At 35.0% G+C, this 24,076-nt stretch overlaps 1 protein-coding gene across 1 annotated transcript in view; it reads right to left on the bottom strand.

Moving 5' to 3' along the window:
* The window catches only part of LOC135218942 (uncharacterized), a 30,905-nt gene that overhangs the window by 1,108 nt on the left and 5,721 nt on the right, over positions 1-24,076 (bottom strand). The window contains exons 2-3 of the mRNA XM_064255382.1: positions 13,829-13,889; positions 3,784-3,908 (exon numbers count right to left, since the gene is read on the bottom strand). Coding sequence (XP_064111452.1) covers positions 3,784-3,908; positions 13,829-13,841 — 138 coding nt within the window. The 5' untranslated portion in view covers positions 13,842-13,889. The remainder of the gene's footprint in view (positions 1-3,783; positions 3,909-13,828; positions 13,890-24,076) is intronic.

Consider the following 24,076-nt stretch of genomic DNA (forward strand, 5'->3'; position numbering starts at 1 on the left):
ACAAGTCCTGTTAAATAGAATGGCTGCATCGTTTGAGTTAATTATAACATAAGATTAAATAAAATGACGCTGCCATCCTATTGAACAAGACATTATTATTATTATTATTATTATTATTATTATTATTATTATTATTAAAGTAGACAATCTTTTAAACAAATTCTGTTGAATAAAATGGCAGAATTCAGCGAATTAATCTTATATATTATCTTTTCTATTTTTCTTATTCCTTGCTTCTCTGGCTCAGCGATACTTCTTAATAATTAGCCAATATTCATATTAAGATAAATGTAAATAATGCTGAATGTGATATTTTATTCAGAACAGGATTTTGCTTGCCAATGTTGGTATTATCAGTCTATTGGTATACAGAAATGGCGGATCTCAGGTCCAGGTCAAGCTTGACCTGAACCTGAGATCCACCATTCCTGTATACTAATATACTGATGATACCAGCATATAGCTTTCAGCAGTATTTAGATTTATCCCAATAAGAATATCGGCCAGTTATTAAGATGTATCGCTGAGCAAGAGATGGGAGAAATAAGAAAAAAAGAAAAAAAATAATGCATAAGATTAATTCGCTTAATTCTGCCATTTTATTCAACAGAATCAAGCATGCAGAACGAAAAACCACAAACACATAGCAAGCTTCAGAAATTACAGTGGCTATGAATGATAAACAAAGGATGGGAAGAGAAGGCAAAACGATGACTGACGGATTGATTTATAAAATTTAGCCTGTGAAGCCAAAGGCTGGAGCACTTTCTCCTGTTCCGCGCTGAGGACAGGGACAAGAGGGAATTGGAATGGTTGGAAAGCAGCATAAAGAGAGCCAGAGAATAAAGGAGATGTAGTACGAGGATCTAAAGGTGGAACTGAGGAAAAACTCCACAGCTGCATTAAGATGTAATGGTTAGAGAGGTTGAACAGGAAGACTGAGGCATACGAAAAGAAAAGCAGAATATAGACGACAGATGACATTTAACAGATTTGAATTAGCAGAGCCAATAATAATATCTATGAAACACCGACAAATAAAAAAAATAATGACTGACAACAATAAATATATAAGCAATTACAAAACCTGAAGCTCGTTAATTGGAATTTACAAACAAGCAAAGGTATTTCGTAAAGGCTGTTACACAGCTAAAGGCCTGAGGATATTAGCTATAGAGTCACTAACCAGTGTCTTACAAATAAATGTAAATGCATAGTTTCCACAAGTACCTCAATGAAGGAAATAATAAGTAAATGTGCAATGTGCACGTAAAACATCTTGAAGACCCAACTGAATACCAAGATTTGATTATATGTTGTTTATGAAAGGTGTGATAAACTATTTTTTGGGAAAAAAATTAATTTTATAAAGATTTTACAAGAGAAAATAGTACTCTCGTCGCCAGATGTCATCCTGTTTATAAATCACATTTCTAAGTTTTAAGAGCACGAGGGCAAATGTTCAGCAGCTGTTGACGATTTACCACAGACTACAAATTAATTTGATTGATATATTTACTTACTTACCCAGGTGTGTGGAGAAATAATTATCAAAGCAAATATAGTTGATTGGGCTTAAAAGAGCTATAATGCATACATACATACACACACACACACACACACACACACACACACACACATATATATATATATATATATATATATATATATATATATATATATATATATATATATATATATATATTATATATATATATTCACCGCGCACACTTATGTAACATTGCCACTACGCAGCATACCGCTGCCTCTCCTCTGTTAACACAGGTGTCAGTGACGTGACGTCTGTCAGCGGTAACACACACGACACAGGTGCCACGGAGTTACGCTGATAAGACCCTCCCACCCCAACACCCCTCCCCCCCCCCACCCGCCCGTACCCAATCGGCCCCGAACCTCCGGGGCGTCGCAAGAACAGAAAGAATCTCGTACAGACGACAAAGGCGACTGTCAGGATTATCCCACCAAAACGGGAGACAGCGACCGTAATACTTTTACCATGATGGGAAATGACAGCCTGTGCGTTTGTGTCCTTGTGTAAGCGTCCATATATTCAATACATATGCAGCTTGTGTTTATTTCCGTACTATATGTATTTGTAACCTTGTGTATCTTTGCATCTGTATGTATAAACGTATGTAAAGTATACATGTATAAACTGTGTGTCTGTCTAGGTGTATTTATCTTTGTTAAGTAGAATAAAATATAGAATTTAAACCAAAGGCAAGCGCTGGAACCTACGTGGTCATTCAGCGCTGACAGGGAAATTGACAATAAAAGGTCTGAGAGGTGTAACAGGAGGATAACCTCGCAGTTGCACTATGAAACAATTGTTAGGAAAGTGTTGAATGTAAGATGAGAGAAAGAGAATGTGACCGGAGGTACAGTAAAAGGAGTGAAAGTGGCAGCAGATAGAAGCCGAAGGCAAGCTGCAAAGAACTTTAAGTAATGCCTACAGTGCACAACATAAGGTGCACTGACGCCACTACCACCCTGCTGGGGTCTGTGTATGTACCCGTGTCTCTTTGCATGTTTTTATGCTTACCCACACTTTCATTTCAGTGTATTTTAGAATAACGTTTTTGGTCTTGTTTATATTTCCTTAACGTCAACTTTTCCAAATGGAACTGGCCATTAGCTTTAATGACTCTACTCTCTTTTAGCCACAATGATCTTAACAATCACATCCACCTTTACCCTTACATAAAAATTGATCGCGCTGACGTCATAGACAAAATGAAAACATACGCTATGTATATCATCCGGTGGGCGAATGCTCACCATTTTATATTTCAAATAAAAAGATGGATTTCATTGCAGATCCTTGCTTTCTCTCTCTCTCTCTCTCTCTCTCTCGCTACTCTTCTCCTCTCCTCACTCTTCTCTCTCTCTCTTCTCTCTCTCTCTCTATCTCTCTCTCTCTCTCTCTCTCTCTCTCTCTCTCTTCTCTCTATCTCTTTCTTTTCTTATATATATATATATATATATATAGATATTTATAATATGTATATTATATTTATAATAAGTATATAGTATATATATATATATATATATATATATATATTATATATATATATATATTTATAGAGAGAGAGAGAGAGAGGAGGGGGAGAGAGACGAGAGAGAGAGAGAGAGAGAGAGAGAGCAAGGATTTGCAGTTTAAATATAAACATATACATATACACATACAACTTTCAATAACCTTTCAATAAGAGCTACGTAAAGCTTATTTTTCAACAATATTAGAACATTGTTATTTGGATACTTTCAGTGATACATCTATCTTTAAATGACTGATTTCATAGGAGTCTAGGTTGCCAAGTCAATCACTGAAGCAGTAAAGTAGAATGTTAAGAAGTGGGTAGGGGCAGAAGAGATGTTGCAAACACCCTTTCTTAATGCCTACAGAGCACCACACGAGGAGCACTGATGGCACTACTTCCCTATGGGGGTGATGTCTTTAATGGCCTGGTATTTGACAGTGCATTGTAAGGTAATAGAATTGAGCTTTTTATATATTTCTTTATTGGAAAATACCCTAAAATCTTTACAGCACTATAATACCTCAGTAGACACGATAGAGAACATAGGTCTAATGTGGTGCCTGCACAGCCTATGGACTGCGTTTTATTTCTAGAGTATTTTAATTTCATAGAAATTGTCCTGAAACTATGAAATATTAAGTACAATATAAAGTTAAATGCGTCACGCCGATAACGCCTAGAAAAAAAAAAAAATGTAAAAAGTGTCATTTCTAAGACTTACCTCTTCTGGCTGCAATGGTAACTGGAAAAACTTGACGAAGCTGCACAAGACGACGAAGATGAGAGCGCAGTGCGACAGGCGGCCGAGCCTCATTGCTCTTCTCCAGGGAATGAGAGCCAGCACACCTGTGGCCGGAGAGGGACATTTAATCCTGTTTGCATTAAGGCAGGTGATAAAAGCCGGACCCGTCATTTCTTTTAACGCATTTCCCCAGCTCACTTTTTAGAAGTTTTGGACCCTGATTAAATGACATGGCGATATACCTAGAAAATTTCATCAGGAATTACAGGTGATGTTTTTTTTTTGGTAAAACTGGATTATTATATATGATTGGAGGGTTTTCATTTCATCAGCCATTAAGCAATAAAATTCAGCCATTAAAAGGTGCTTCTCTTATGAGGTTGAATTTAAAAAAAAAAGGAAATCAGAAAATGCAAATGATTGTAAGTATCCAAGTATGTGATTTTATACAAAAGCAGGAAATGCACTTTATTATTATTATTATTATTATTATTATTATTATTATTATTATTATTATTATTATTATTATTATTATTATTATATTATTATTATTATTATTATTATTATTATATCTATATCAAGGTGATTCGTCAGTAGTCGGTCTTTATGTCAAAAACCTTGTGAAGATTCCTTCCAAATTCCATTCTTTACATCAAAGAGATAAATATTATTAAGTAACATTTGAAAAAATATATATTGATTTACACACACACACATACACGCACACACATATATATGCAGAAGCCAGGTACTACGTAGTACCTCTAAGTAAATGGGGATACAATCCACAATGAAGTAAAATCCTTCTGTAGTTTAAAATATATATTGCTTGTACAGGATTAAAGCTTTCGACCATCAGCTGTGGTCTTGTTCACTAAAATGTGATATGCCACCTCAAGGAACTGACAAGTAGGAGCACAAACATACTTTTTTTATAACAATTGAAAAATCAATAAAAATTAGGTAACAAGCTAGTTAATTATTATGAATGATCAGGCGGTTGAGCCCTCGTCCTTTCCAGAATTCGTCTTGATCTTCGTGAGGGAATGTTTCTATTGTCAACTGCTTGTTCTATGCTGGTTGGGTGGTTTGTTGGAGAAATGACCTGAGTGGAGTAAACAGGAGAGGAAGCAGCATCATCATTGGCAAATATATTCTTATAGTCTGAAATCTTCCCTTTTTTACATATCTCTTCACAAATAGCTGTATTATCTGTAATTCAGTATTTCCTGTAAAGGTCTCATTTAAGGAAATTAACGCCCCTTCTACTACCCGTTTCAAAGTCCTGTCGTTACATGCAAAAGCAACCTTTGTACTTTAAAATTTATTGTGTGGTTTTCTGGAAAGGACGAGGGCTCAACCGCCTGATCATTCATAATAATAAACTAGCTTGTTACCTGATCTTTATTGTTTTTTCAATTATTATAAAAAGTATGTTTGTGCTCCTACTTGTCAGTTCCTTGAGGTGGCATATCACATTTTAGTGAACAAGACCACAGCTGATGGTCGAAAGCTTTAATCCTGTACAAGAAATATATATTTGTAAACTACAGAAGGATTTTACTTCATTGTCGATTGTATCCCCATATATATATATATATATATATATATATATATATATATATATATATATAAACACACACACACACACACACACACACACACACATATATATATATATATATATATATATATATATAAATATATTATATATATATATATATATATATATATATATATATCTATCTATATATATATATATAGATATATATATATATATATATATATATATATATATATATATATATATATTATATATATATACTTAAATCCACGGTAGAAAGAAAGTGAAACAGAGACTTAGAACAAGCACTTTCGTAGTTTATGTGAACTTAAAAATGTAGAATAAACTACGAAAGTGCTTTTTCCAAGTCCTTGTTTCACTTTCCTTTCTACCGTGGATTTAAGGATATTCTCAAGTATATATATATCTTTTCATACTTACATCCATACATAAAAGCCATCACCATTAAATCCTGACGACACCGAAGCAAATCTAACTATCATTTCCCAGCAACGTTGAGAAGATGCTAATGACTATACACACACACACACACACTTGTCTGTCTCAATATGCTGTCATGCTAGCAAAGATTTAAAACCAGGAAATATTTCGACAGAAAATGATCGATGGGAAAGTCTGATGTTTATCACCGAGATCATCTCATTAAGGCCGTCAGGCATGATCCACTTCCCTTCCTATTTATGGTAATTAACTCGTCCGTGGTGACATTATAATGGAAATTATGACTTTTGCCTACTAGCTAACGAGAAATTTCTATTATGGACGAGGGAAGTAAATAATGGTAATTCATTTGATACGAAGCCAAAGAATAAATAATGTCCTTTGGGCTTTCGTAAACTACATAATTATAAAGAAAAGAACACGTCGTTGCTTCTATGCCAAGGTTGCTAGATATCCCTTGATATTGACAAGTACGTTAAAATTATGAGCAGAAATGACTTGCCCAGAGGTCTGGAAACCATCAAATAGCTTAATAATCATAGCTGATGATGAGTGAACCGTACAATCCTACAGACTTTAGTAGGACTTATTGGAAGGGAGTAACGACTGGAGAAACAAAAGATCACGTAATTATCGCACATATTCGCCTCATGTGACTTCTCTCTCTTTGTAACGAAAGGTTAATTGCAGCTCGAGCGAAAGGAAAGCTTAAAGGGAAGGACCGTAGGAGGTTGGTGCTGACAGTGCACTTCACGTGGTGCACTGTGAGTATGACTATAGCAGATTCACATCAACCGTGCATTAGATGTCTCTTGAGAGTTCACTTCTCCTGAGGGATACGTCTTTCAAAAGCATCCCTCAGGAGAGGTGGAGCATACATCCTGCCTATGTGAACTCTCGAGAGAGACTGAGAGTTTCCAGACCTGTCATTGGCTTGTCAACAGCCAATCAGGAGCGTCGTAAGGGACGGGCCTAGAAGTCAGATGCACGTTTGAACTGAATCTACTATAGAGGGTGTTTGCAGCGACCCTTTGACTTTAGTGCATCCACTTTTAAGGTGGCTCACACTAGGCCTTTTTTTCTCCAGCAGCGAGCCGTTGCTGCCGAAAATGGAAATCCGGGAGCTTTTAAGCTCGAGATTTTGGCTTCCTGACTGGACGGGAAGCACCGAGCACGAACCGCGAGCGACCGCGTAGTGTAAACACACAAGATGGCTGCTGCTGATAGGACATTCTCTCAGACAAAGTCTCTTCTCTTCTCCTGAGCCACTCTCGAACCCACAAACGTTTATTGTTACTCTGGCATTCACGTGATTCCAAGAAAACACATCACTGCAGAACATCTTGCAACAGACCGACAATTTCTGGGCGCCATGATGATATCAGCTGATCAGTTTTGTTTACTTTTTCCTACTGCTCCTCGAAACCACGAGGTCCTAGCGTGACGATACAACACTTTTGCTCGCGAGCATCGGCTGGATACTGGCCAAAACCGCGAGCAAGAAATGACTATTGTGATACCATTACCCTTTAACTTGACCTTTATTGTGTTTTCTTTCTTTAGCCTTGCTGTTCAACACCTCTAACCGCTCCTTCTCTGCGCAACTATGGGTTTTCTCCCAGTTCTGCCTTCAGGTCCTTGTACTTCATTTGGTTTATTTTCTGGAATTCTGGAACTTGCCGTCCAACAACTCCAAGTTTTCACTTTCCAGGCACTGCATGTAATGGCCGAGGGCGTCCAGATGCTGGGATTGACAGCCTCAGTTTCATAAATTAATTAATCAATCTTAAGACTCCCAAGAACAATAGGGTTGCTTACCTGTGTAATGTCCTTTTCTAGCCCGGGCCTGAAGAAGACGTGAAGAAAGAAGAGGACAAAGGCGAGCCAGGAGAATTCCAATGATTTTTAGCAAGAAATGGGAGCGATTGTTTTTGAAGAGGGACTAAAGAGTTCTAGAAACTAAGACAACAAGCTTAACTCTCTTTGCATTCCTTTCTTTCTTTAATCAAACTTTCAGCTGAAAACCCTCGTGGACAGAGTCAACAGACAATGGCCCCAAAGGGACCTCCAAAGGGAAATAAGTCTGCACAGGAGACTTCTGGTCTCTCACTGGAATGACCTGGGTATAAAAACGGACACTACATATTTGGCCACACTTTTAAATCAAGAAGAAATTGTCAAGAGAGCAATATTCGATAAATTTCTTTTCGAACTATACCCGTTCTTCATCCACCAAGTCTGACGAAGTGGCGGAACGAATAGTATTATATAAAAAATGTTCTCTGTGTAACGTATAATCCTGTATGAAACTCTCAGCCACGGCCCACGAAATTCTCGGCTGCGTCCCATAAAACTTTCAGCCACGGCCAGGTGGTGGCCTGTATTGTTGGCACCTTCATTAGTGCCAGACCCACGATCATGGCTAACTTTCTTATATAAAATTAAAACTACTGAAGCCAGATGATGATTGGTGGGTGGATAATCAGCATACCAATGTGCAGCGCTCTAGCCTCAGTAGTTTTTAAGATCTGACGACGAAAGAAAAAGTGCGGACGGACAGACAAATAGCCATTTCAATAGTTTTCTTTTACAAAAAACTAAAATATTCCTGGAATTTATTTTGCGTTATGGTTTTGTTAAGATCTGTGATTATCATTTAAATGCTTACGTTACTATGCTAACCAACTTTATGATTTTTTACTAATTTGCCTTGATTCAAGGAGAATGATTTCACGTGCATCCTCCCATTGATATACAAAACTAACTCATAAGGAAACTATGGTCCCATAGATTTAAGGAAAACTAAAAAGATAAGGAAAGCCTGTTTGGTCTGTCTGTTTGTCTGTCTGTCTGTCTGTATATATGTATAATATATATATATATATATATATATATATATATATATATATATATATATACATATATATATATATATATATATATATATATATATATATATATATATAGTATACATACATATGTATTCTATACACACATGTATATATACATATATACATATGCATATTTATATATACTACACATATATGTATTGATATCACACACGTGTACACACACACACACTACATATATATATATATATATATATATATATATATATATATATATATATATATATATATATATATATATATATATATATGATATATATATATATATATATATATATATATATATATATATATATATATATCTATACATATATGTGTGTGTGTGTATTACATATATAATATGAGGACATAAACAGAAAAGACATTTGCTATAAAAAAAATCACTAAATCAGTTTAACTCCAACAGCAGAGTCGTAAAATCCAGAGTCACCTGTGAACTAATTCGGGTTTTCAATAAATCACACAGCTGTTTCGAGAATATGGCGGAGGCGTCATCGGTAAATAAACTGTGCGGTAAAAGATCGCAGTAGGTTAGGTCTGATTACAGCCTTTGGATATGAAAACAGTTTTAACCTAAATATGAGTCAATCATTGGTTGGTAAGTCGAATCAATTAACTATCTCTCTCTCTCTCTCTCTCTCTCTCTCTCTCTCTCTCTCTCTCTGCAGCATATGTATTGATAACTCAAGATGATATATATTCGAGCTGTACATAAACATAGTGACTTCATTAAAGAGAACTTTGAACGCCTCCGTTATAATGAGGTGATAAACTCTAGTCTCACTGTAGACGATTTTGGTTCTTTCCATAAACTGTGTTGGTCCAAGCTTGGAACTGTGGATTTTTAGTGTTGTTATATGCCACTTTGTTTGCTATAGCATTATAGACGTGTTTGCAGTTGTGATGGCTTGAACAACATAGCTAAATACTGTAAAAAGTGAATCTGAGTACTGTTTTGGTCGTTTGTTTCCTCTCTCTACGAGGAGCTGTGTAGTTTCTTATTGTCAAACTTGACCTTAGGTAAGGATAGCAGTAGGTTCAGATGACAACGCTTTTATGAGCCCTTTGTGTATAGAAGCATGAATGTCCGGTTGTAGTAGTTAGGGGTGCGAGCAAACTAAGAACTGGAGAAATAATTAAACTGATAAAAGAGATGGTTTGTAAAAATAGAAGCGTACAAAACTTGGTTGAAAATGTAAGCAAAATATCTGATCATGAACAACCCTAGATATGAAATTGTTTAAAGTAGTTATGATTCGAATGAGAGTGCAGACAATTGCTAACTGACTGTTGAAGGAAAAGTTGTATAATGACGATATTATGATGCTCATAAAGAATCTACTATTTGGTTCTAAAGGGAAATAGATCTGTTGTCCAAAAGATAATTTAGGATGGCTTTTATTGTGGGATCCACTTATCCCTATAGATTTCAGGATTCCCGCTTTGTTGGTTTCACTTTAATTTACAATGTGAACTAAGGATTGATTAGACGTGAGTTAACACAATATAGACTCTTTAAAAGGATTATTATTAAGTTATGCGCATGTAATTAGGAATTTGGTTAACTTACGTTGATGAGTTCGAAAAGAAGTGAAGGCAAAAAAAAAACAAAAAGAAAAAAAAAAAGATATGTCTGTTGTTTTATTAATTAGAAAATGGAAAAATTCAAGTAACAACAAACTTGTGCTTTTGAGTGTGGGTACAAGTTAGTGGTTGTTGCAAAAACAAGCTCCAGCTCCAGTTGGAAAGTTAGCAAGGAAGACATTCCGAGCGTAATGATTGTGCAATAGTGTAACAGTGTAACTGTGTAATAGTAAATAGGGTATGAATGATTCTTGAAGGTCTTTACTAACCAAGCATGGTTTGCAAAATAGAACAGGTTAAGTGAATACCAGATATCAGCATCAATAAAAGAAACCTCCTCTTCTCTTCTTTCCTTAGAAGAGTAACGGCTTCTACTACCTTCGCCACACTTTCCAGAAAAAGGTTCTAGAAAATATTCTGTAGAGTGAAGCTTTTCTGTATGGTCATATGTAGCAGCATTGTCGCATGAAAAGGTCGCAGAATTGGTTACTGAACTGAAGATAATACCCGAATGTTTTCGAAGGCTCCAAAAAAAAAAAAAAAGAAAGAAAGAAAAAAAAAAAAACTAAGTTACAATGACCATGGTGAGAGCGCGATCAGCTCCAAGGATCAGCAAAGAATAGCATTAAACCATCAGTATATCAAGATAAACGTTATGCACTCAGTTTCCGCACACGCACTCGCACACACACCAGCGTCCGAAGAGAGAGAGAGAAGAGAGAGAGAGAGAGAGAGAGAGAGAGAGTAGGTGGGTGTGTGTGTGTGTGAGTGTGTGTGAGAGAGAGAGAGAGAAGCGGCTGGCTTATGCATGTTTATGTGTGGTTTTTGGAAGCGTTTACAAATTTTTCACTAGCGTGGTTTCAAGGTTCATATTCTCTCACCATCTTTGCAATCCTATTATTGTTATTTTTCCCCTTTTGCTGTTCGACGTTGCGCTGTGGAGAGTTGCAGTGACAGTTGCTCAATTGCGGGACGTTTTTTAGTTTCTTTTCCCTTGCACGGTTCTGCTTTTGCATTTGCATGTTTTTTTTCGCTGGAAAGGTTGTTAAAGCTAGCAGACTGTTCTGAATTGCAGACTTTGCCGTGATAGAAGGCAATGAAGTATTCGAAGTATCGCATAATTTTGGTCTTTTTAATTTTTTCTTGTCAGGGAGAAATGCTAAAGTTTTCGTAACAAAATTATGTAAGTATGTGTTACTCTACAAGAAGTTGAGGATTTTGCTACAGAATTTAAGATTCCTCTAATAAATGTTCCATTTCACACGACAAAAATACATACTTGTCGTACATGTTGAAATAATTTTAAGATAATGAAAATGCTTTCGAAATATCTGTATTTCATTATTTTAGTGTTTTTCATAATTTTCTTGGTAGGAAGAAATGCAACAATTAGTATAGCACAGAAAGGTGTAATTATTATATGTGTTATTCTACAGAAAGTTAAGGATTTTACTATAGAATTTAAGATTCCTCTAATAAAGGTTCTATTTCATTCGGAAAAAAAAAAAAATGGGTATTCGCAGTATATTTCAAAAGCATTTTATGCTGGGCAAATGCTCCGGAAATATCCGCATTTCCTTACTTTAGCATTTCATTATTTTCATTATATTTTGTTTTTGTCAGGAGGGAATACAGTAATTAGTATAGCAAATTATGGTGTTAAGGATTTTTTCTACAGCATGTATGATTCTTCTAATATAGGTTTTACCTTATTCGGGAAAAATGTGCACTCGCAGTATGTTTTAAAAGCATTTGAAGCCATGGAAATACTCTGGAAATATCCGTATTTCCTTATTTTTATTTCCTCCCTTTGTCAATGACAGGAGCGGAACGCCGGAAAAGAGTCCAGTACAAATGTTCACAAACGCTTTTACTTTTTCTGCACCGATATCAGCTGTGGCGAGCCAAGTTTAGTTCCATTTTTTTTCGTGAAATTTGCTTTTTCGTTCTTCTGTCAGTTCCTGTCTTCAGCGTTGAATTCAACAGATAAAATTGAGAAAGCGCAATAGTTGCTTCAATTGTTTTTTTCCTTTACAAAAGATGGGATATCTTTTTTTTTACCTTCAAATTCATAAATTTCATCGTTTTTGATAAATAATATTATCATTCATGAACCTTTTGATGCAGGGTTTCAAACCTAAACCTTTAAGCGAATGTACAGATAAACGTTGAAATCTAGTTGCAAAATACCAAGAGCGATTGCAATGAAAGCCTCTTTCCCTAATTTCTATTCTCTTTATAGATGGCTATAGTTTCATAAACTCCTGTGACCGTCTGACCATCTGACATTTTATTCAGGAAATCGCAAACTGGAAATAATTCTAGTACAATTTTGAAGGTAAGTGCCAGCAACTTGTTACCACTCAGTACACAGGTGTAAACAACAATACTGTAATACAATTATCAGCTTTAAATGGAATGGTTGACATTAACTTGTAACTATTGAACGAATGGTGTAAAATATAGCGTGATCATTTCTGAGCAGTTAATAGGGGCTATAAAAGAAAAAAGGGTTCAAATAACTCTGGCATTTTACTGTTCCCATAAAACATTAAAAACTAAAGAGAAACTGACAAATATAACTCTGAACTTTCTTTTAGAGGTCTCCCCCCCCCCCACTTTTTTTTAATCAAAATGCTACTTTGAAATAATAGCTGGTCCTAAAGAAGCATAGCCACTTTAGTACCGACGGAAATGAAAAGCAACAGAAAAGTTATTGGTGCTTCATAGCTGAACTTACACTAAGGGAACGAGATCATTCCTTATAAGGGCAGTGGTTAGCACTGGGTGCATTCATAGATACGTGGATGACTGACAGTTTTTATTTCCTACAAAGAAATCCCATGCACCCAGTCTCATAACTCTTATCATTGTTGGTGGTAGGTCATCAGTGACGGACTGGTTGAAGCATGTCGACAAGAGAGACTGCAAAAGAAGCACCGAAATATCCACAATCCATCTGCTGGTAAAGACGAAGGAAGAAGAATCCGAAAGGAGCCACCAACGAAAGGTCTACGGATTTACCGCTCCATTTTTCACTACCTTGCGCACTAAAACTACTGAATAAGCGTTGCTTATATTTGCCAAATTATGAACACTGGACAGTAGATGCCCAATATTATAGCACAAGAAAAGCGACTTATAAGAAAAATTAAGAAAACTGAATATAAGATCAATTCGCACGATGAAGCCATCCTTTTTAACAAGGCATATTATTATTATAAATAGATGTGAACACATTCATGCAAAGCCAATCTCAAAAGCTTCTCAATGAAACTTTCCAAGGGCACCTTTAAAAAAAACTCAGAGGAGCCATAAAAGTGAAAATTCAATTAGAGGGAAATCTTCGTTGGATATGAACAGGCAAAAACATTAATGTTTGTTTTTTTTAGGGGATTTTACTCCAACAGGTATTTTACCAATAATATATGCTTAGGCCTATCCAATTCCTTCATATTCTAGGTTTGGAAAATATTATAAATACTTTTCTTAAGAAGCCACTCACCATTTAGGTCCATGGTCCCTGAAATAGTTGTAAATATGGTTTCCACTGGGTTCTGGATATTCTGGAAAAATATTTAAAATTTCAGAAGGCATTTATAGTAAAGTTTTAGTTCAGTGATAAAATAATCCCTACTTTTATGAAATAAATTAACAGGTTTTATTTTTGATCCGAGAAATAATTAAATTTTGAATGCGAATATATTACGAATTGGTATGGACACAATCCACCATTTCGAAAGTTTAAATTTGAAAAATTGGAAAAAAAAAGGAAAGAATAATAGGATTTCAAACATTGGGAAGAAGTAGGCATATTTACTTATGTTCGTTTACGATAAAGTTTAGAAGCCAACTCTAAATACAAAATGATTTCATGCCGCCACTTAGGCCCAGGACGCTGAGATCTCTTTTCTAATTTAACAACTGGATGATCTGAACGTTCAATAAGAATGCAAAGATATTATTAATTTGACTTCAGTCTTTAGTATTAACTAATTTAGGTTGATGCCGCGCATAAAATATGATGGTAACATGTGCGAGAAATTAATCATTTGGATTAAGTTTACTGATATTATTAGAAATACTTCCCAAACTTAAGGAGTAAGTGGAATTACAGAAAGGATGTGAAAGAAATATCAGTGGCTGGAATTCAAATAAGGAACACTATATATACATATACATTGACATATATATTAACATATAGACTATATATATATTATTATATATATATTATATTATATATATATATATATATATATAATATATTATATATGGTGTGTGTGTGTGTGTGTGTTATAATGTTTGTATGTTATGTATGTTATAATAATATATATATATATATTATATATAATATATACTATATATTTATACCATACATAGTATATATATTATATATATAGATATATATTAATATATATATATATATATTTATACACACATATATATTATATATGTAGTATGTATGTATCTTTTTTCTTTATAATTCTTTCATAAAAAGACGAACCTTTTCACTTTGTTAGTTTACGTTACGTTATCATCTTTTAGCTAGTTCTTCAAATAAACACTATCATCGGCTGTCTTAGCTTGATTCTCATTTACATTTGGTAATCCAATTTCCCCTCTTCTGTTCTCCAAGACTATAGTTAAATTCGTGTAACCTTTTCAGGTGCTAAATGCCCTTTGTATTTACATCAAGTTGCCTACCAATGTCTCCAGGAGGTAGACATTCTCGAAATTCCGTCTTATTTGAGGTCCTGATGGTATGAAGGATGGGATGCCGGTGGACTAATCCCTTTCATCCTTTGAAGAGAATGTCCGAGCATCGGGAGGTTTGTGTCTACAGCCTCTTTGATGTCTGGAAAGTCCAGGGGTCCACATCTGGCCTCTTATCCCGTTCAACACCTTACCACATTAATGGCCCATACGTGTGGTAAGGGCAAGTGCTCGTTTAAACCAACCTACCATGTGTTCAGGGACCTCTTCTTCCGTGTGCCACGCTGTGTTTAGTTGGTCAGAGGAGGGTTGTGCGAAGACACTGTAATACACTTACCTAAGGTCCAAGTGGTTCCAAAGGATTCGTGAACAGGTATTTTGATCCAGCACTCTCTCCATGAAGGTTGGGTCGTTAAACGTTGATTATTCTTTTTATCTATCTTTCTGTTATTTATCCAGTATGGTAGAAAGGGTGAAAATTAGCTACCAAACTTCCCTTGCCTCCGAAAAGAGGCCCTTCCTTTAGGGTAAGGGTAAGAGAATGTTACTTCCCCTTCAGGCAATTATGCAATTCGATGAACATACATACGGTAAGATATTAACGTGAGGAAATCCTCAATTGTTGTTCGCTGTTTGAGGAATTTCTGTTGCTTCAATGCCGTCCTTTAGGAAAGGATGCCATATTCCTTAAAGAGAGAGAGAGAGAGAGAGAGAGAGAGAGAGAGAGAGAGAGAGAGAGAGAGAAGAGAGAGAGAGCGTTCTAATAAATTGTTTCAAAGTGTGTTGTACATCTATTGTTTAGCACAATGTTTTCTATCGTTACTAGCATCCTTTTCTATCATTATTTTCTCATTCTATCCCAAAGGAAGATTGGCGGATTCAGTGGTACGTTCGAAAAAAATCCACAGGGTTTGATTAATTTCAAACCCCTTTTACCCCTGAAGGTTTTTAGATATTTTTTATTATTATTTTATTATTATTATTATTATTATTATTATTATTATTTATTATTACCATTATTATTAATTATTAATTGTCTTATTCTCAGTTCATCCTTATATTGGACTGCGGGTGGTTTTTTATTTATTCTAGGCGGGGGTTTCCCCGGGTTAGATTCCTACCTTCCTTAGGAATCCATAACTTTTCTCACTATTTACGCTGCTTCTAATATTACACTCTTCTGCATGAGTCCTGGAGCCACTTCAGCATCTAGTTTTTCCAAGTTCCTTTTTTCAGGGATTCTTAGGTATTTTCTTGCCTTAGTATTCCTCATGATTATGGGTACCAATCTCCAACTGGCATTATTCCCCATATTCCTTCTTATATTCTAATTTCAGCGGTTTTGATATTTATTCAATTTTTTTCTCTTTCTTTCCTTTTCACCTCCTTGCTGTTCACATTTTACATTGCAAGCATTAATGAGTGATACTTTCTTCTTGACTTTTGTCCCAATCAGCGGTCAAGTCATTGGAATACTGGCACGTATCACTTCTATTTTCTGTTTCTGATTACCATAGTCCCAGAGGGATCCTTTGTCTGAATCGTTTGTTTTTCTACCAGTTCGCCATCAGAGGGTTTGGTGTTTTCGTACTATCTTGATTACTTGCTAACCTTAGCTTTGGTTGCATTTCCTGCACAGGCTTTCAGCTGGACGGGCTTTTTGCTACCGAATCCATGCCTTACTTTGTACTGGTTCTTTCTGTGCAAGCGCCGGACCCCGGAATTTCGCCTTTGCATATGGTTTATGGTCTCGGTCTACTTACATTGCCACTTTCATGCGTGATGGGTAGGATTTGTTAATTCCTGTTTCTATTGGGTCTTTGGACGGTATCTTAGTTCTTGGCGGGGCCGCTGTTATCATTTCCATTCATTTTTCCTTCTTGACTTCATCCCTCTGTAGCCATTGCCGTGTTTCATTTGGCTCGGGGCCAGTTTATTTTAGTTTCTGTCCTCAACACCTTTTACCAACTTCCCAAATTTCTTGGGTTGAGCTACTGGCCATTAGGCTACGAATACCTATACTTATATTTGAAGAAGTATAGGGCTATTAAGCATGGGCTATGAAGAAGTATGGGCTATTAAGAGGTAATTAATACTTCTGTGACATTGCTTCTTAAATGCTACCCCGATGAAAAGAAAGTTACAAAGACTAAATGCTTGAGAACGCATTTTACCATATAGTGCGCCAGAATCAATTTCTAAAAATCATAATTTTTACGTAAATAATCACTGTAAGCAAAGTCAGTATTCCTCCAGACGGTTTACTGCTTAATATTATAAGGAATACACAAGCTAAAATGAGGTTGATTCCAGGTAAATGTGTAGGAAAACCGACCATAATTGCTACCTTGAGAAAATACCTTCACTCCTACGCAAAACGCGCTCTCTCTCTCCTCTCTCTCTCTCTCTCTCTCTCTCTCTCTCTCTCTCTCTCTCTCTCTCTAGAAGTCATTCTAGAGTCTTTGGATGCTCACTTCGTCTAAAAAGGGTTTACATAATCGCCTTTGGCAAACGTCACCTTGGTAAATAATTTCATTAACAAGATTACTGCTGACGGAACTCCTCGCCTTATTCTGATTTACTACACCCAAACCGAAGCATAATTTCTTTATTTAATTATCTCTAAGTAACGCTCATTTATGAAAAAAAAAAATCAAAAGAATATGTATATTTTTCATAAGAGTGTTAGCCTTCGGGTTTTCAGCGAGTAATTATGGGGTGAGGTCACTGGTCTTACATCCTGCTCTATCTCTCAGTTTATTAATCTTTCTAAACATATGTATATATATATATATATATATATATATATATATATATATATATATATATATATATATATATATATATATATATATATATATATATATATATATATATATATATATATATATATTATATATATATATATATATATATATATATATATATATATATGAAACACACACAGACACACACACACACACATCATATATATGTGTATATATATATATATATATATATATATATATATATATATATATATATACTATTATATGATATATAGATATAATGTATATAGAAATGATGAACACATGAGCACGTGGTTTCACAGAAATACATTTGTGACTCACATCGGACGGGACCGAATGAGAGGCCAAGGTGTTATAAGTTAATATCAGCAAGGGTCTCTCTATTGGTAACGCCTCGAGATATATATATATATATATATAATATATATATATATATATATATATATATATGTATGTATATATATATATATACATATATATGTATATATATATATATATATATATATATATATATATATATATATGTATATATATATATATATATATATATATATATATATATATATATATATATATATATATATATATCATATACTACTCTTCCTTGTCATGAATGAAACCAGGGGATTTCCTGTAGTTGAAACCTGGGCACAAAAAAAAAAAAAAAAAAAAAAAAAAAAAATGTGTTAATGGACTTCATTCTTTAAGTGATGGCAGAGGTCGCCACTTGAAAAAAAATGCAGGTCATACGACACAGGAAACACTGGGGGTTGAGAATTCCACAGTTTACGAGTGAATAGCATGGTAGATGTATTATATAATTCTTACCAATTTAGAATATCGAAAGATTAGCAATGGGATATAACAGAAAAATTACGTTGCAGAAGAGGAAAAAAAATGATAATGCATTCAGCTGCTTTGCGGCTCAATCTCTTTATCTTCTAAAATAATGAAACCTAATGTATCGCGATATATTTTGTGTGTGTGTAACAATGATAGTCTAGCCGTCGTCTAGCCCGGGTAGCCCGCTCTTACCACTCGCTTCTATGTCAATAAGCAGTTAGAAGTTTTAGTCCAAGCTGGGACTGTTCGTATAGTCCCCAGAATCTGGAATTGCCGTCTCGACCCTCTCTTATAATGCTGTCACTGTTGACAGTATAGTTAAGTTGGAAGTCGAACATTAATATTATGATGCACACTGGTTCTAGTGACGAGTTGAGTTGATCAATATCACCCTCACAGATTCCTGTACGCAAGATAAGGTCTTTCGAGATGGATAGACGGAAAGACAGATAGAGAGAGACAAGTAACAGATAGATAGAGGAAACTTTGTGTGTGTGTGTGTGTGTGCACGAGAGAGAGAGAGAGAGAGAGAGAGAGAGAGAGAGAGAGAGAATCTGTTAGTTTTATTAATCATCTGTGAAACATGTGAAGCATCAAGCAACTTATTCAATATTCATGATGAATTTTAAGGCTCAACCTCAATCATTTGAGGCAAAAAGAAATCTACTTTACCGGTTTGTAGTTATATAGCCTAATATTTTTGCATATGTATGACTGTATCTGTGTACAAATTTATGGTAATTTGTTTGTAAAATACGAGGGTTTCATTCACTAAATACCCAATGTAAAAGACGTTAGGGACCAGTGAATCAGATAAGTTCCGAGCACACTTTAGTGTAATACTAACGACTCCATTAATGCTGCAGGTACTTTTCAAGTTCTCTCATGTATACTTATGAAAAAATACATACATTTGTGTACCTCTATACGTGCATGTGCACGTTCAGGTGAGTTTTGAATCGAAATGATTTACTTGTGAGGTTTGATGTAGCTGTCAAGACAGACTATATACGATTGAATTTTGAAATTGAAATACAGTGTGTAAACATCATTACGTTTGCAATTTTTTTTCTGCTGTGAGATAATTAGCAAGAGCGTTTGAGGATCACATATCTCCGCCAAGGTAAAGGTGTCTGAATTGTAACAATATATCTTGAGAAAGACTGAGCGGAATTGGGTAAAATTTCGTTAAATCTGTTTGGGTGGCGCCCTCTAGATGACAGAGTTTTAGGGAAGAGTTTGATCGATTCACATCAAAACTTAATTATGGTTAGCGTGTCACCAAATAACTTGTCATCAAGTTTCGTCATAATACGTTCATCAGCTTTTGCGTAATCGTGGTCATAGCCAGACAGACAGATCAGCAGACAGACTAACCCACATAAAGTATAATCTACTTGTCCGACTTTGTTGTAGAAAATTGTAAATGATATTAGATATATTTATTGGAATTTATTAATAATCCTCCTTGTCGGAAGCAATCAATAAATTTTAAACATATCTGATTATGTTTTACAGTTTTCTACAACATATTCTTATAAATATTTTGCAATGACACAGACATAAAAACAAATTTCATGGTATATAAATCTAGAAGATGATTCAAAAGAAAATTACCTCGTCTCATTGCCATCATAAGTATTCTTCATTATGTCAGGGTGGCAGAAGTGCCAAAAATGGTTTACATACAAGGTAGATTGTTTGCTATTTAATATTCGCCAGCGACTAACACAGGAATGTAACTCAATTCTTTTCCATAAAGCAAAATCCTACCAGTTATGTCAAACACGAAATGGAAAAGACCATCTTTAGAAGTGTCCGAAACATGGGTTTTAAAAACAGACAACCATATTTGATATCTGTTGCTTTCGGGGAGTTCTGGTATCGTGACATTTTCTATTTTTCCGCAAAAGTCTAAATTTTCTCGCTTTGTTCTTTGGATTTTATCGTGAAATATTTGATATGCGTTCGTCGTTTTTTAAAAAACAATTAAGATTTTTAACTATATGTATCTTCAAAACACATACACAAGCACACGCATATAAATATATATATACTATATATATATATATATATATATATATATATATATATATATATTTATATATATATATGTGTACACACACACACACACACCACACACACACACACATATATATATATATATATATATATATATATATATATATATATATATATATATATATATATATACAAATAACATCTGATAAAAGGAGCCCATAAAAACGTCAAAATATAGAAAGAAAATACTATATTTCAGAGACTGCTGTCTCTCTCTTCAGGTAGATGAATGAGAAAAGTTACAGAAAAGGTGGTATTTATACCAAGAGATCCATCCACAGATAAGCCAATTTAGGTCACTCCCACTGATAATCTTCCTTTAATTCTCTTAAGTGTTGGTTGAATGAAAACTTTATCAATGACATCTGAATCCCATGTGCCCTTTGAGATGTTCATTACCTGTCTCTGTTTAATCAAGGCCGATTCGATCATCTGACTCTCGTACCGACAATTGCTGCTATAAATTATATGTGACAAATTCCACTTTAATATGTGGTTATGTTCATTTATATGGTTGAAAATAGCTGAGTTCTGTTTTCCATACCTAATTGACCGTTTATGTTGTATTAATCCCTGGGAAAGTGATTTTCCTGTAAAACCAATGTAAGATTGATTACAGTCCAGGCATGGGATTTCGTAAACTCCTGTGTCCTTGGGGGATGTCTTTTGCTGGATGTTAATCAGGGATTTGGATAAGATGTCTGGGTAAGTAAATGCAAAAGGGTTAGAATTTCCGAGAGTCTGGTTCGCCGTCTTAATCCTGTACAGGATTAAGATGGGTGTCTCTCTGGTCTTGTCTTGAGGGGGTTGGTAGAAAATTACGTTTGCTTTGTGAATTGCTTACTCAATTATATGGTCAGGATACCTTAAAGACGAAAGCTGCTTACGAATTAGTTCAAATTCTTTTTCCAGTAAATCTGGGGAATAGATTCATAAGACTCTAAGAATAGCTATTTCCTATCTTCATAGGAATGTTGTGATAGCTAAAGTAGTGAATGTATGAAAGTGAGAACGTTGGTTTTCTGTTTATGGTAAATTTGTATTCTGTCGTGTCTCTAATTGTTAAAACATCAAGAAAAGGAATTTTGTTGTCTGTCTCCCATTCAACTTTAAATTTGACGCTGGGCACTAATGTGTTTAATTTTGAAAGGACTTCATTGAAATTGCCCCATCTATTATCACAAAACGTAAGAATATCATCTACATATCTCATCCACAGCATGTTTTTGGGTTTTATTGAATTTATTACTGAAGTTTCAAAGTATTCCATGTACAAATTGGCTAAAACAGGACCTAAAGGACTATCCATACTACACCCGAATTTATACTTATAGAATGATTCCCTGAATGAAAATATGTTATTAGATACAAGTATCTGATTTAGTTTTGTTCCGACATTTCTGCCTATAACAGCGCGACTCATTCCAACAGACTTTTACGCATGTTAAATTTCTTAATAAACAATAGTGCATGGAATAATCTTGAGCAACAAGACAAAGATTTAAATTTTTTTATCATCCCCCCTTACTGTAAACCAACATTTAGTCTGAAATCTAGGCTTATCCTTTGTCCTTATGCTAGACCGTAAACACAACCTAGACTTCATAGTGGCTTTTTATAAATTCATATCGGACAAAAATCACAGCTGGAAGAGATATGTTTAAAAGGAGTGTTAGTAAATGCTTCAACTGACCTTAATAAGAAATATCCTGTAGATTGATAAGCCATCCGGCTCCACAAAAAAGTTAGATGTTGTAATAAGTAGATCCTACAAAGACGGCAAAATCGTAATCAGGGACAAAGACTTCTACCTCGACAAAATCAACCAACTCCTTAGCGACACAAACACCTATGACAAACCGATGAAAAATTCCCTCCCAAAACGTCCCCACAGGATATTTTAAGAAAGTAAGATTAATTGGCCAAGACAAAAAGAACATTGGACTATTAGAGAAATTTAAAGTAATTAGTCCAAAACTACCCTACTTTTATGGCCTTCCCAAAACTCACAAAGACAATCTTCCATTCAGACCCATCGTTCCATATGCTGGAGCTTTTCAATTAAAAAATTTATAAATGGTCAGCTGGTCTCCTCTCCCCCTTTTAGGCACCTATTTTTCTCCCAGTCACATTAAACATTCGGAAGATTTTTGTCACAAATTCATGGAAGCACATATACCACTTCACAACATAAAACTTTTAAGCCTTGACATGGATTCCCTATTCACAAAAGTACCAGTACAGAACGTTATTCAGTTTTCGAGGGAAAAATTTTGAGGGAAAAGTTAGTTGAATTATGCGTATCTAATAACGAATTTTCATTTGGGGAATCATTCTATGAGCAAAAATTCGGGTGTAGTATGGATAGTCCTTTAAGTCCTGTTTTAGCCAATCTGTACATGGAATTTCTTTGAAACTACAGTGATAAATGCAATAAAAAACAAAAAAATCCTCTGTGGATGAGGGATATGTAGATTGATATTCTAAATTTTGGGTAATTAAGATGGAGGGGGCAATTTCAATGAATACCTTAAGAATATTCTTAAAGAGCCTTAGGAATTTGTTCCCCAGATTTCCTGGAAAAAGAATTGAACTAATTCGCGAACAGCTTTCGTCTTTAAGGTATCCTGATCATATAATTGAGAAAGCAATTCATAAAGCAAACGTAATTTTTTACCGACCCCCTCAGGACAAGACCAGAGACACCCAACAATAAAATAAGAATTCCACACCTGTACACGATTAAGACGGCGAACCAGACTCTTGGAAAATCTAACGCTTTTGCATTTACTTACCCAAACACCTTAGCCAAATCCCTTGATTAACGTCCCAACAAAAGACATCCCCTAAGGACACAGGCGTTTACAAAATCACATGCCTGGACTGTGACCAATCTTACATCGGTTTTACAGGAAAATCACTTCCCCAGGGATTAAAACAACATAAACGGTCAGTTAGGTATGGACAACAGAACTCAGCTATTTTCAACCATATAAATGAACATAACCACATGATTAACTGGAATTTGTCACATATAATATATAGCAGCAACTGTTGGTACAAGAGTCAGATGATAGAATCGGCCTTGATTAAACAGAGAGATGGTTTAATACCACCTTTTCTATAACTTTTCTCATTCATTTAACTTTTTTTTTTGTATGGTGTTTTTACGTTGCATGGAACCAGTGGTTATTCAGCAACGGGACCAACGGCTTTACGTGACTTCCGAACCACGTCGAGAGTGAACTTCTATCACCAGAAATTCACATCTCTCACTCCTCAATGGAATGGCCGAGAATCGAACCCGCTACCACCGAGGTGAGAAG

Source organism: Macrobrachium nipponense, chromosome 1 (assembly GCF_015104395.2).
Source record: "Macrobrachium nipponense isolate FS-2020 chromosome 1, ASM1510439v2, whole genome shotgun sequence".
NCBI lineage: Eukaryota > Metazoa > Arthropoda > Malacostraca > Decapoda > Palaemonidae > Macrobrachium > Macrobrachium nipponense.